The 15,253-nt window shown below is 36.0% G+C and overlaps 3 protein-coding genes across 3 annotated transcripts; 2 read left to right on the top strand and 1 right to left on the bottom strand.

Moving 5' to 3' along the window:
* Positions 1–1,485: 1,485 nt before the first annotated feature.
* On the bottom strand, positions 1,486–3,891 carry LOC120329902 (uncharacterized). The gene is made up of 5 exons (XM_078118378.1): positions 3,493–3,891; positions 3,110–3,172; positions 2,742–2,936; positions 2,347–2,512; positions 1,486–1,729 (listed from the first exon to the last, which is right to left on the bottom strand). The coding sequence occupies exons 1-5, from the start codon at positions 3,758–3,760 to the stop codon at positions 1,486–1,488; spliced, it is 936 nt and encodes a 311-aa protein (XP_077974504.1). The 5' UTR covers positions 3,761–3,891.
* A 2,628-nt stretch (positions 3,892–6,519) lies between these two features.
* Positions 6,520–7,518, top strand: LOC144430441 (uncharacterized). Its single transcript, XM_078118377.1, has one exon. It carries the CDS (start codon positions 6,520–6,522, stop codon positions 7,516–7,518), a length of 999 nt encoding a protein of 332 aa, XP_077974503.1.
* Positions 7,519–9,714: 2,196 nt separating this feature from the next.
* Positions 9,715–12,840, top strand: LOC144430371 (collectin-10-like). Its single transcript, XM_078118288.1, has 5 exons — positions 9,715–9,799; positions 10,587–10,649; positions 10,978–11,226; positions 11,571–11,727; positions 12,268–12,840. Exons 1-5 carry the CDS (start codon positions 9,730–9,732, stop codon positions 12,509–12,511), a joined length of 783 nt encoding a protein of 260 aa, XP_077974414.1. The 5' UTR covers positions 9,715–9,729; the 3' UTR covers positions 12,512–12,840.
* The last annotated feature ends 2,413 nt before the right edge of the window (positions 12,841–15,253 follow it).

Below are 15,253 nucleotides of genomic sequence, written 5' to 3'. Positions count from 1 at the left end.
GGGGGGGGGTGGATGCCGTGGTGTCAATATTGAATATCCGCTTGAGCCAAAGCGCAGATGGAGCGAAGAACGTTGATCAAAGCTGCTCGATGTGCCCTTGTTCATAAAAGGATTAGAAATGAATGACATGCAGACGCAAGCATATCCAGGGGTGTGTGATGTCATAATTGGAACAGTATCGAATTACCCGTGGCATTAGTGAGGTCACATAGTTAAGGTTGACTTGCAATTTTTGGATCTCCGCTCTAGGAGACCCTTATTACCAGTCGTTCTGTCTGTCTGTTTAGATGTAGCGTGGCTAACACTGACAGTCGCGAACTCGTAATAGAACAAAAGTGAGGAAAATCGAAATAAAATTATGACCTAACCCAGGGGTCGGAAACCCATGGTTCGCGAGCCATATATGGCTCTTTTGGTGACGGCATATGGCTCCCAGAAAAATCTGACATTCTAAGACTTAGCTTACTATTGTTACAAGATTTCAAACTCTTTTATAGCAAATTTGGCAGAAAATTCCCAATACGTTTGAGAACGCACGCCGAGCGCATGTCTATGTTATTTAAGAGAATTTTCAGACAGGCATTGTGACAAGACTAGGGGATTCTGGAACATATTTTGTGACATTCAAAAGAGTTTTTAAAATACTACGGAGATGCCTAAACGAACAAATAGAGGTTGAGTATCGTAGATTTCAACTTTTTCTGCATATGAGCAGACGTACAATGCCCGCAGCGACAACATGCAGCATCAGAAGTCACATTAAATGTATATTGACATTGTATGTGTTGACTTTCGAGTACAAATTTCAGGCCTGATTAAGTGGAGAAATGCTGTATGGCTCACGCGGAAATGCAATTGAAAATATGTATGTATGTTTATGGACCTCTTGACCAAAAAGGTTCCCGACCCCTGGGCCCTAACCCTAAGCTGGTATAATACGGGAGTATCCATTGTCCTGGACGTGTCTCGTGTTTCACATTCATTACATTCTGCTTAACATTACTGATAAATATAACATTGAATTGTTTAAAATAAACAGGCCTACAATGAAAATCATTTTCAAATAATAAAGAAAATATATAATTCTTAGATTCACTGTTGCCCGGATAAAGTAATATAGCTATATTTGTTCTTTACAAGCATTATTGGGGTAAAACAATTAATTCAAAAAGATGTCGAACCTTTTATTTTTAAGGTTTAAATGGGTTTTTCAAATTTAGACAAATTCATTTAAGTAACCGTATTTAAAATATTTATCTTTTCTAATGGGAATATTTGAAACAAGAATAACGGAGGTTTCAAAATAGGAAAAATTTTAGGGAAGAATCTTTGAACCGGTTAAATTCTGGAACGTACATTTCAAAGAAAAAACAATCAGGCCCGTATGGATATTTGGGGTTCGGACTTTAGCCTGAGTTGTGGGTAGGCTACAGACTATAGTTTTCTGATTATTGTTGCAATTCTTTAGAAGTAAGAAAGAAGTGATTACTTTTCACAAAGGAATAATCTATTTGTGGAACAATGGGCGTCTATTAACTTATATTGGAGAGGCTCGCGCATGCAAGCGCATCTTTCATCCCGACGATTTGGTTGACCTCTGCTCCATGGTGTATTAGAAGAAGTTGATGAAACTCCGTCCGACCATTTCCAGTTGTCCTGTTTCTTAAGATCGTCAAGTCCTATCCAGAACGATGTTTCTGTTTTTCTATTAAAATTGCCGACAAGATCGCTGAAAATGGTATTTATTATATTTTAAACATGGTGAACATAAATTAGTCCAACAATATCAAATAATTTAAGAAAGGAAATAATGAAGTTCGATGTATTATTTAATAAGTCATTGAATTCCCAACATTCCTTTTCTTATTCAAAATGCGAAACGAAAGTAAAAGACTTGAGCTGTTCAATATTTATTTTTAAACAATAACTTGAAGAAGGTCAAACTCCAAAATTCAGTTTTATATGTTGTATTTTAAAAACCCATCTAATCGCTTTCCCGCAACTTCTAGATCAATCGATTTGAATTTTTCCTCAATAGAAGGTTGAATCAGTCGGAAGACGCATACTGCCTTTTTCCAATTCTTTCGTCCCCAATCGTGCCAAAATTTCACTAGAAATGCACCTCGTTCTCGTTACAAAATAAGTCTGAAACTACATAACTCACTCACACCCTATACAAAGAAAACATATGAGAGGGTTCCACAATGACGCATCATATAGCTTTTCCCCAATAAACTTGAGGTCGTGAAAGTGTTTTTGGATTACGGGTGAAGTTTAAATATTGTTGAGTCAAATTTCTATATGGCAATACTAATATTATCATTGTAATATACAATGTTGAATTACCTGCGAATAGTTGGGTTGCGTATACCCGTTGCTGCTAATCGGCCTCCCATGCGTTCGCAGTTTTTCCTGGCAGTTTGATAGTCTGACGGTACTTTGACCAATTTGTACCAATATGGGTAATTGGGGACGCGATACCAACCATCTGCTAAGGGTTGTAATTCTCGAGCTAAAATTAAAATAAGAACAAATATAAAACCATATAAAAAAAGCTTTATAATTGCATGGATTTATCTACAAAGCCAAAACTCCATATTGACGTTTAGATCCAGAGAGCGATTTGTAAATTCTCATTTTAAGCCATATATGCAACACTTGCGACACAATTAATTGACATTAAGTTTTATAATAAAATAATGCAATAATTTATAATAAGGGTATGAATTTGCAATAGTAACCTTTCTGTTCGAGGATTTGAACTTTGTGTGCCAACTCATCATATCGTGAGCAATTACATGGTGTTCCACCTTCTCCTTTAGCTCCCTGACGACCCGTGGCGCCATTTTGTCCTGGTGATCCGATATCACCTTTTGAACCTTCTGGGCCTTTCTTGCCTGGTCGACATGTTGTTTGACATTGAGAATCATTTGGAACTAAAGAATAATAGTTTACAAAATTCCTACACGTTAACGTTGCATTTAGCAGAGTTATATTTGTATTTCTAATTTATCACTTACATCGATTTTTTTGTATTCATGAAATTATCATTTCCTATTATTTATTTATTACAAGTCTGTAAATATTTAAAAATATTCCAATATTTTACCTTTTAATGCTGTTTCGCGAGCTTTTTCCATGATTAAAGATGCCATGTCCCAGGTGTCTAAAACTGAAAATATATACTTTTATAAAACTCAATAATCTGAAAATCGGTCTTATATTAAAAATTGTAATAACAAAATTAGCATTTCTGGCTACGCCCCTGGAATCAGGGTTCCCGATTAGGCATTGGTGAAATCTTGCAATTAAATCAGAAATTCTTTTTTGAATTTTTCGATTGAGTTTAGAACACAATCGACTTGTCAGTAAAACTTAAATCTATGCTGATATTATATAATTTTGTCTGCAATTTGATAAAAATAGAAAAGTAAAACAAAATAATAGAAATAGTAGGAGAATCTACGAATAGATGTATTTTCCTAAACTCACATGACGTTGGCGAGCACTTCTTATTTTTTTCTCTCTCAAGTTCTTCCAGTTTCTGTTCCAAAGCTTTGATTCTGATGTCGTATTGATCGACTTTTGCTGAAGTTACATTTTCAATTGCACAAGATATGCTTACGTTGTTATCAGAATTTCCCGAGCCAGGTTCAATCTCTGGACTCATTGTGACAAAGCTTATATTGCTTCGATGTTCTTGAGCGCAACATTCAATTACGAACAGCAACGTAAGAATGAAGGATGCTAACAAACTCATTTTGTAGTGAAACCAGCACAAGAGTATCGATTTTCACGAATGAAGGTATAACTAAGGTACCTACGCTTTTTATATAGTTCTCCATTTTTTTTGGCAACGAGTGCCTTTTTTGTCAATTGCCGGGCGGCGCAATAACCTCGCGGTTAAAGTCTTAAGATGCAAATGGCATCGCAGATTACACAAATCCCATGCGCCCTGCCTCACTCAGGGGGTAATAAATTGGGTAGGCAGTGCTGAAACCAACAGGTTCAGGTCATTCCAACTAAATAGTAGCTACTCAAATATCATTAGAAGTCAATGGTTGCTTATACATGGCCTTGTTTTGAGTGAAACGCTCGAGTTAGCGTCGTACTTGAAAAAAATCACATTTCTTGTTTCTTTGTCTTCCCCATAATGATCGAGAATCGTGATAGTACATATTTGTTTCAACGTTATTACACTCAAGACATATATGTAATGGTATGAATCCAGTAACCATTACAAAAACAACCTATTTTTAATTGGTTGCATTTATATTTTCAAGCGTGTTATTTAAATGTATATATAAACAATCAATGCGTAATCAAGAAGTAACCATGATTGAGAGAGTTTTTAAAAAAACATTTGGGTCAACTTTTTGTGGAATTCTGCTTAGAATAAGTAGATACTTAATTGATATTCCTGTTTGATACGAGGAATAATTGAGGTAAATGACAAATAATTTTTTAATATATAATTTAATAATTTTTTTGAACCCCGCCAACCTTACGTTTGAATTGAATCATATAATTCAATCGGGGTTAGGAATCGGTGACATCCTCAACCTTGCATTTGTCACATATTCTCATAGAAGGTTGCGGAGGTGGCACAAAGTATCAAATCTCAATATCATAATAGAAAAAATAATCGACATGAATATCAGTGTTTAAACCACATAGTCAATTATAGGTCAATCGATTGTATTTGATGGTGAAACAGGTTTCGAGAGTATTATGTACTTTCAACATTAATTGTTAAAGCTCATGCATAATCGCAAAAGACAATCCTGTATCTCATCATCCTGTTTTGTGTGAACATAAATATAATGAAACGGTAAATAATAAAGTGGATCTGGAGGTGGGAGGGTTAATAAGGTACTGATTGTAAAAGATTGAATAAACAATTGTTTGTCATTTACTTCAATTATTTCTCGTATCAAACAGGAATGTCCAGTAAGTATCTATTTATTCTATGCGGAATTCCACAAAAAGTGGAATCAAATTTTATTGAAATTTCTTTTTCAATTATAGTTTGGTTTATTTATTGATTACGCATTGATTGTTTTTGTATGCATTTGACACCCATGAAAATATAAATGAAACCAATTAAAAAACTAGAGCTGCGTGCAGCATTAACATGCTTCCCGCGTAAAAAAAACTGAAGACGCGTTTTGCTCACTGGAGCGTGAAAGCGTGGTCAGTCATGCATAAAATTTGCAATTCATGATGGAGGACTTATTATCTGCATGTGATGTAAATTTCAAGTCTCTTCCTATATTGCTCACTGGAGCGTATCGCCGAGGTCACTCATGCGTATCCTTGACATATCGTATCCGGAACATGTCCATTAATCATTGTTATGAATTTCAACCCAATAGCATGTATCAATTTTGAGAAATCGCAAAAAAACTGAAGACGCGTTTTGCTCACTGGAGCGTGAAAGCGTGGTCAGTCATGCATAAAATTCGCAATTTATGATGGGGGACTTATTATCTGCATGTGATGTAAATTTCAAGTCTCTAAGTAGTGTCGTTCTCGAGAAGAAGATGAAAATGTAAAATCCTATATTGCTCACTGGAGCGTATCGCCGAGGTCACTCATGCGTATCCTTGACATATCGTATCCGAAACATATCCAATAATCATTGTTATGAATTTCAACCCAATAGCATGTATCAATTTTGAGAAATCGCAAAAAAACTGAAGACGCGTTTTGTTCACTGGAGCGTGAAAGCGTGGTCAGTCATGCATAAAATTTGCAATTTATGATGGGAGACTTATTATCTGCATGTGATGTAAATTTCAAGTCTCTGAGTAGTGTCGTTCTCGAGAATAAGATGAAAATGTAAAATCCTATATTGCTCAATGGAGCGTATCGCCGAGGTCACTCATGCGTATCCTTAGCATGTATCAATTTTGAGAAATCGCAAAAAAACTGAAGACGCGTTTTGCTCACTGGAGCGTGAAAGCGTGGTCACTCATGCGTATCCTTGGCATATCGTATCCGGAACATGTCCATTAATCATTGTTATGAATTTCAACCCAATAGCATGTATCAATTTTGAGAAATCACAAAAAAACTGAAGACGCGTTTTGCTCACTGGAGCGTGGAAGCGTGGTCAGTCACGCATAAAATTTGCATTTTATTGCTAGCTGAGAACTTCTGCACATCTGAGGTGAATTTCAAGTTTGTAGGACCAATTTGAAAAAAAAATAATAAAAATAAATAATAATAAATAAATAATAATAATAATAAATAAATCAGCTCGAGGAAAGCAATGGATACAAATACCTTGGAATATTGGAATCAAATTCGATAAACGAAAATCAAATGAAGAAACTGATCATCCATGAATATACTAAACGATTAAAACAAATTCTAAAATCAAAATTAAATGGCGGCAACATTATCAAAGCTATTAACATACGTGCAGTTTCGGTAATTAGATACAGCGCTGTTTTTATTGGTTGGTCAAAAAACAATCTTGAAAAGCTCGACCGTAAGTCAAGAAAACTTTTAACAATGTACGGAATGCTTCATCCCAGAGGTGATGTTGACAGATTGTATTTGCCAAGGCAAATGGGGGGCCGTGGATTAATGAGTGTTGAGGACTGTGTTCAAGCAGAGAAGAAAAGTATGACAGAGTATGCAAAGAATAGTGAAGATATTTTGATGAAAGCCGTGTATCGCGAGGGTATTTTGTGTGGCGACGAAGACTCAAATGCATTTAAAGAAAGGAAAATAGATGAAAGAATGGAAAGGTGGAAAGAAAAACCGTTGCATGGGAAATACCTTCGTGAAACTAAAAATATAATGGTCGAGGACTCATGGAACTGGCTAAAGAAAGGATACCTCAAGAAGGAAACGGAAGGTTTGATAACAGCTGCTCAAGAACAGGCTTTGAGAACAAATGTTATCAAAGCAAAAATCGAAAAGCGGGGAGTGTCTGCAAAATGTAGAATGTGTGATGCAAGAGATGAGACAGTTTTTCATATATTGTGTGAATGCTCAAAATTGGCGCAAAGAGAATACAAATATCGACACGATAATCTAGCAAGAATTGTTCATTGGGAACTCTGCAAACTATACGGCCTTAACAGAGAAAACAACTGGTACGACCACACCCCAGAAAAATCACAAAACAATGATAACGTTACGGTTCTATGGGATTTTAACATACAAACAGACCACGTCATTACCCACAGAAGGCCTGATATTGTAGTAATAAATTCATCCGAAAATACATGCTTGATAATCGACATAGCAGTTCCGGCCGATCATCGTATTTTATTAAAGGAAAAAGAAAAAATAGAAAAATATCAAGATTTACGGAGAGAAATGGGAAAAATATGGAATGTAAAAACGAGAATTATACCTGTTGTCGTTGGTGCCTTGGGTGCAATATCAAACAAGCTAGAAGGGTATTTAAAAGATATGAATTTGCCTAATAGATTGGAATCTTTGCAAAAGGCGGCTCTTTTGGGAAGTGCAAGAATACTGAGAAGGGTTCTTGAAATCTAAGGACGCGGGACGTGTCTCGATTTCAAGAAAATATACACCAGTCAAAGAACTGTGAATAAATTTAACAAACATAATAAATAAATAATAATAATAATAAAACGTAGGAATACAATAGGTTCCCTGCTGACAAGCAGCGGGAAGCCTAAATATTGTTTGTGTAATGGCGTCTGGGCTCAACGTCGAAACAAAAAAGTGCTCTCACGATTCTCGATCACACCGGAGAAAATAAAGAATCAAGTAATGTGGAATTTACAACGCTTATCCGCGCCTTTCACTTAAAACAAGGGCCTGTATAAGCAGCATCTGATATTTAACGATGTGGAAGAAACTACTATTCATTTTGATGACCTGAACTATTTTGGTACGACACTGCCTACTGCCTACCCAATTTATTACATCCTGAGTAAGGTAGAGCGCATGGGATATAAACCCGATATGTATAATCTGCGATACAAACACGGTTAAGTCTAGACTCTAGGGCAGGGATGGACAACCCATGGCTCGAGAGCCGCATGCGGTTCTTGTTCCGGTTTCATGAGGCTCTTTTCGCCATGATTATTTTGAAGAAAAAAATAATTACAACTACAATTCATCATGTTTCGATTAAACATATTATGATTCATAGTGCATACTTTTTTTACGTTGAAGATACATGAGCGCCTTTATTCACTTTACCATGCAATCGTCCACTATTTCGTCACCATCAAACTCTTTGTTGTGAGACGCGTACTTTGTACTACAACGGCTGTAGTAATTGTATCGAAAACGAAGTTCGGTGGTAAACGCGCAGTTTACCATTTAACAAAAGTAATTGAAGAAATACGCTTTAATTCAGGGGTCTCCAACACCCGGCCCGCGTCATGGTAGGGATTTTTCCACAAAAACCAATGTCACTATTAGTAAGTTTTATCGTGTCATTTATCATTAAGAGTCCGGTCCGACAAACTGTATGAAATGAAGAAAAAATTTTCCCCTGTTATCCATGTTCATGTTTTATTCCATTGGTATAATTCAATTACAAATGCAATAATTTCATTTCGCATGTTCATTGTGACGAAATAAACGAATTTCGTTTAGTCCGTTGCGCCGAAGAAAGGTTTGCGAAGCTAATTGCACATTATCGTCGCATACCTGCGATGTTTGGCAGTTCTTATATTTGCGAGCAATTTTTTTTCCAACTATGAAAGTCACCAAGTCAGTCCTCCGCACACGACTAACGGACGAGCATTTTGTTGTTGTCTTGAGAATAGCAAACCAACCAAATATCCAGCCCAAGTAAATGAATATGTTTCATGTCTCATTTGCTGTAAGATTCAAGTGTAATTTTAACACATCACATTCAGATACCCTCTTTTGTACCTAATTTATTGGCTTGCAGCCCGCGTGGTGACTAAATTTCAAAAAGTGGCCCGCGACATGTTTTGAAGTGGAGACCCCTGCTTTTTTGAAAATAACCATTGAGTTATGGAAAAGCATGCCAATAAAAAAATATTCCAATGTCAAACGAGCTGCGCTTAGGATATTGCCAATGTTTGTGTCAACATACGTCTGCGAATCCATGTTTTCTATCCTAAAACGCCTGAAATCAAAGCATTGATTTGTTCTGACTGACACCCATGTGAAAGAACTGCTTCGATTGGCTATAACGACATGTACAAGCCAAATTTTACGAAAATTGTTCAATCTAAGGAATGTCAGAAGTCCCACTAAGTAACATGCATAACATTGAATGGTTTGTAAATTTCGGTCATAATCATGTCGGTTAGTGACATTTGCAATAAACTAGCATTCTAGAAGATCTGAATAAATGTATATTTGATGTTTATGTGTGTTCTTGTTTATAATGTGACTCTGCGCGGTAATAAAATACGAAATGCGGCTCTTGGTCTTTGACTGGTTGGACACACCTGCACTAGAGCTTTAACCGCTAGGCCATCTCGTCGCCCAAAAATTGACAAAGAAGGCACACGTTGCTATAAAAAAATGAAGCACCATATAAAAAGCGTTTGTATACCTCAATTACATCGTCATTGTCTCAGTCGACACTCTTGTGCTGGTTCTCACTACAAAATGAGTTTGTTAACATTCATCGTTTTTATGTTCCTGTGCGTAGTTGAATGTTGCGCTCAAGAACATCAAAGAAATATTGCCATTGTCACAACTAGTCCAGAAAATTTACCTTCAGCAAATATCGATCAATACGATATCAGAATGGAAGCGCTTGAACAGAAACTAGAAGAAATTGAGAGAGAAAAAGTTAAAACGTGCTCGCCAACGTCATGTGAGTTAAGTCTAGTGTATAGTCGGTGTTTTTCTCAAATTTCCTATTTTCGCATTAATGGTGGGGGTTTTGTACAAAAGAAGGCTTCGCAAGCCTTCAGATACAGAAATGATAAACGAAGGTTTCCATTGTTTTTATCATTGAGTCGAATTTTTGCTAAAACGAATGCCCTTTTGATCCATTGTTAGAGGTGTCGTTGATCCGACAGAACTAGATGTAGCCTATCGTTGCCAGTATTATGAATAACCCTCTCGCTCCCGTTTTCTTTGCACAGTTCCTAAAGGGATATGACTGAATAGCATGAATTTTTCGCGGGACGCACGAAATTTCTTGGCGGGCAAAATTTCATGGTTGTCACCTTTGTCTTAGACACTAGCGACAGACACAGACTCTTCGGCGGTGTTATATCCAGATATTCAATATTTTTGCTGTTGACATACCCTGACAGCAGCAAGTGTGATTCAGCAAAAATAAGTGGGTGATTGACAAATTTGCGCAATGGATGCAAGTGTCTCCATTGCCTATAATTAGGAGGTAATTAGGAACATATTTTAGAGAAAACATAACTTTTGCGCAAACCTTCCTAGATTCATGAACTTTTGGGCACAATCATACTTAAACAGAAGTTTAAGTAATAATTTAATCAAATGATTTACTCGATCACACTCAAGAAATTGAAAAAATTAGGGGTTTTGTGATTATGCGAGTCACCCTGCATTTATTGCAATATTTTGTTAGTATATATAATCGTTTATCGCGTTTCAACGCACTAAATTTTCTGTTTCAGGTGTGAAATTATGTGATATGACATCCTTAGTTATGGAAAAGAGCGGAGAAACAGTAACAAAAGGTAAATTTATTTTGAACTGATGACTGACTTGCAATAGACAGTGGATGTTTCCCCGGCCATTAGTCCCAGATAAATTATTCCTATACGTTACCATTGCAATCATTTCTAATGCATACTTCGAGAGTGTTCTCTGACTTGTCGCTAGATCTAGTTTAATATTTTGGTTTGATATATTAAATATACACACACAAAAACGTTTTGACTTTTGATCTCATTATCAGATAAAAATTACACCAACAAAATCTTCAATGAAAATTTTTCAAAATATAAATTTCATCGGTATATGCATTTTCAAAACTTGTTTTAAACTTACATAATTATTGTTCAGCCTCAAATGATTCTCAATGTCAAACAACATGTCGACCAGGCAAGAAAGGCCCGGAAGGTGCAAAAGGTGATATCGGACCACCAGGACAAATTGGCGCCACGGGACGTCAGGGAGCTAAAGGAGAAAGAGGAACACCAGGACAAAGTGGTGCTCCAGGACGCCAGGGAGCTAAAGGAGAAAGCGGAACACCATGTGATTGCTCACGATATGATGAGTTAGCACGCAAAGTTCAAATCCTCGAACAAACAGGTTACTACTATCTTTAATTCAAACCCGTATTATAGGTTAAAAAAATTCTTTATTCAGGAAAAAACTTTTCATTGTTAGCTGTGTATGTCTCGCATGTGATAACCTATATATATGTTCCTGCCAATAACATAGCATTAGTTTAAAAATATAACTTCAGTTTAGGATCTTTAGAATTTTGGTTTTGTTCCGATGGTAAATGATCAATATGCAATAAACCGTTTAAAACCTTAATCGAACAAATATTTTTTCATATGGCAGAGGGAGTCAAGACAATGAGATTGAAATATTTGATACTAAACACCTGCCAAACAATTTAATATCGATTTAAATTTGTTCTTTTGCAGATAAACTAGTAGCAGATGGTTGGTATCGTGTTCCCAGTTACCCATATTGGTACAAATTAGTCAAAGTATCGTCATACTATCGAACAGCTAAGAAAAACTGCGAACGCATGGGAGGCCGATTAGCAGCAAATGGTATACGAAGCCGAACTATTCGCAGGTAATCCAACATTGTATATTACAAATATAATAGTTTGTCATTTGGCTCGATAATAATCAAACATCAAAACTGTTACAAAATACTCTGTGACGATCGCATATATTCCGTGGGAAAGCAAGTATGTTTTTTCTTGTATGGGGTTTGAAAGTTATGTAGTTTGTTTTGTAACTCAGAACAAACTGAATTCCCGATGAAACTTTGGTCCGATTAGAAACAAAACATTTAGAATAGACAGTATACATCTACCTATCTTTGAGTGATGTAAATATCTAATTGGTTTATCTGGAAGTCGCTAGGAGCGTATTTTCACAACAACAACAACTGTCAGATGGGAGGTATAAAATAGTCAATTTAATGATGAAAAGACACAATCAATGGCTCAAATCTTTTACCTTCAATCTATATTTTAAATTGAAAAAGAGTGTTCAAAATCTAATTTATTAAAGAGAATTACGTCGAACTTCGCTATTTCCTTTTTAAAATTTTAAAATTATTTGATATTGTTGGTCCGAGTTAAACGTAATATAATATTATTTTCAGTGATCTTCTCGGCAAGTTCATAAGAAGTTCGGGAAATTCGATTTGGATAGGACTTGACGATCTTGAAAAACAATACAACTGGAAATGGTCGGACGGAGTTTCATCAACTTCGTATAATACACCATGGGGCAGGGGAGAACCAAATGATCGAAATGAACGATGTGCTTGTATGTACCAGCCTCTGCAATATCAGATAGCAGATTTGAGGTGTAATTACAAACTATACTACCTGTGTGAGAAGTAATTGAAAAATTCCCTTTTGGCTTTCAATTAATGGAAATAATCTCAACAAAAGAAGAAGCAATATTTATAGTCACTCTGCTAAAATATGGCACTGTTAAAAAATTGAGTAAATTGCATTTTCATTCACAAATTTATGCTTTCGACTTTTCCGTGGATCTATATATTCATTGTAAATTCGATCTTTATCAAAAACCTTTTATTATTATAAAATCGTGTATTCAGAGTATCGATCATATTAAATTGATTTTGATTGTTGAGATAAAGTGGTGCGTTTTGTTTGCTAGTAACATTTTTCAATGATTGATAATAAACGGAATCATTATATACTTATCAACATTTCAAAATTTAATAAATTAAAATTAGGTAACATAGTGAGCTTTGCGAACTTTTGGAGTTATCGAACGAAATAGAGAACTCAATATTATTATTATGAGAGTGATAAGGCAATTGTAAGGGTGTTATATTTCTTGCTCACAATTAAATCCACATAATCGATCAATTGCTTGGGTGAACTTTTTATCTTCTTATGCGACCAAGTTCATCATGTTTCAAAAATTAACGTCAGAAGCAAGGAACATTATTGGTGTAGAAAACTACTATTTTTTGATAAATTTTATACTGGGATCCGGAGAATTGTAAGCCCTTGGCCCTTTTACTAAACCTCTAATGAACTGTGTCTCATCTATACAGAGAATAAAATAGGACTTGGGAAATAACGGCGCCGCTACATTCAATCAAATAAATTAACACTCTAGGACACACAGGCGATTACTACGCACTCTTTCATCTCGCAGCATCACTTTATGTTGTAACCACACGAAGTTCTGGTGTCCTACAGTACGTATTATAAATATCATTAATGTAACGTATCGATCTCTCACCTCCAATTTTACTTTAATGTTGAATATGCCGAAGCGTTTGAACCCTTTCTCGACTGCAGGGATATTCTCTTGGGTTAAATGATTCCCCAAATGCGTGGAACAGGCAGATTTCAGAATGTTTTGATTCATAACGCTAGATGGCAGCATTGGTTAAGTCACGTAACTAAAATTTCTCGCATTGTCGTCGCCATTTTGTCTGGAGTTCCCGGTCGCTCATGTTGGCTGTGTTTCTTTAGTACAAAATATTCTTTTCACCACTGTAGTGTCTGTTCATTTCGTGCACTGTAACACGTCACTTTGTATTATGTAACTCCGTGTTGATTGGTCAAGTGAATACAGTCTTATCTTGTGTGCTGCGAGCGTGTGTACTTCGAGTATAGAGTTCTGGGTTAAATCCGTAAGTTAAATCTGTTTTAATCAATCTGTTTGGGGATCAAACAGTACAATTTGGCGATAAGGATGGGATTCGAACCCACGCGTGCGACGAGGATAATAAAGGACAGCGTGTAGAACACGTATATATGAATATTTTCAAGAAATGGCATATACAAACCATGAAAATAGAGAATATACTTTACCAATATTTGACTGCAATGGCGACCCTACAAATGTCGGTTCAAGATGGCGGAGTTGGAAGAGATCTTTCGAGTATTTCATTGCGAGTAAAGCGATAACAAATCCAGCGCAAAAACGTGCTGCACTTTTGTTCCACGAAACTTTAACAAATACTGGTGACAACTATAATGAAGCTGTGGAAAAACTGAACGAATATTTCATACCTCAGACGAATGTTGTGTTTGAAAGGCATGTTTTCAGACAGATGTCACAGGATGAAGGTGAAACAATCGATCAATATGTAACCAGATTACGGCAAAAAGCTGAAACTTGTGAATTCGAAGGGGAAATAGAAAACTTGATTCGAGACCAGGTTATTGAAAAATGTTTCAGCCAAGAGTTACGACGAATTCTGCTTGGAAAAGGTGGAAAACTAACTCTAAAACAATTACAAGAGAAATCAAGGTCATGGGAAGCTGCAGAGTCGCAAGCAAAAGTAATTCATCATGATGAGACCATTCATTTTCTACGAGGAGGAAAGAAAAGTAAGACTGTACAAAATACATTTTCTACCAATAGAAAAGAAAAACTGACATGTTTTAGATGTGGTAATGTGGGACATCTTGCCAGAGATTTAATATGTCCAGCACGAGCAAAAGAATGCAGAAAGTGCAAGAAAATTGGCCATTTTGCTAGATGTTGCAAATCGAAACTTCAATCAGGCCGCAAGAATTTAAATAAAATTGAGGATAATTTTACTTTTCATGTGTATAATTTTTCGAAATTTGATTCTGATAAAATAGTAGTTACTATTGGGGGTGTAGATTTACCAATGATAATTGATTCTGGTGCCAGTTGTAATATTATTGATCGTAAATCCTGGGAATATTTGAAACAAAACCATGTAAAATGCTCTAACCAGAGACGAATTACTAAAAATCTTTTTGCTTATGGTAGTGATTATCCATTAGATGTAGCTGGTGTGTTTCAAGCTCATGTTTCGGTTGAGAATGGAGCCGTTGATTTTATTGAATTCAAACAAGCATCTATAAATTTGGGTCTTGGTCCTGATGTTAATTCTGTTAGTCAGAAGTCTAAAATTTTGCGGAAATATTCTAAATGTTTTGAAGGTTTTGGTAAACTTAAAGGGTTTCAATTGCAATTACCTATCGATGAAAGTGTTAAACCTATTGCCCAACCGTTCCGTAGAATTCCCTACAATTTGAGAGACCAAGTGAGTGCCAAGCTCGATGAGCTAGAAAATTTGGATATTATTGAAAAAATAGATGGTCCGACTCCCTGGGTTT

The sequence above is a fragment of the Styela clava genome, chromosome 12 (assembly GCF_964204865.1).
Source record: "Styela clava chromosome 12, kaStyClav1.hap1.2, whole genome shotgun sequence".
NCBI lineage: Eukaryota > Metazoa > Chordata > Ascidiacea > Stolidobranchia > Styelidae > Styela > Styela clava.
Note: the sequence above shows the minus strand (reverse complement) of the source record. Positions and strands in the feature narration are given on the sequence as shown.

Bases quoted from the DNA above. Each gene is read 5' to 3' on its own strand.
- LOC144430441 (XM_078118377.1), top strand. From the start codon at position 6,520: ATGTACGGAATGCTTCATCCCAGAGGTGATGTTGACAGATTGTATTTG.
- LOC144430371 (XM_078118288.1), top strand. From the start codon at position 9,730: ATGGAAGCGCTTGAACAGAAACTAGAAGAAATTGAGAGAGAAAAAGTT. The intron at 9,800-10,586 runs GTGAGTTAAGTC...TTTCTGTTTCAG, and splicing joins AACGTGCTCGCCAACGTCAT to GTGTGAAATTATGTGATATG. The intron at 11,728-12,267 runs GTAATCCAACAT...TATTATTTTCAG, and splicing joins CGAAGCCGAACTATTCGCAG to TGATCTTCTCGGCAAGTTCA.
- LOC120329902 (XM_078118378.1), bottom strand. From the start codon at position 3,760: ATGAGTTTGTTAGCATCCTTCATTCTTACGTTGCTGTTCGTAATTGAA. The intron at 3,173-3,492 runs GTGAGTTTAGGA...ATATATTTTCAG, and splicing joins GAAGTGCTCGCCAACGTCAT to TTTTAGACACCTGGGACATG. The intron at 2,937-3,109 runs GTAAAATATTGG...ATTATTCTTTAG, and splicing joins TCGCGAAACAGCATTAAAAG to TTCCAAATGATTCTCAATGT.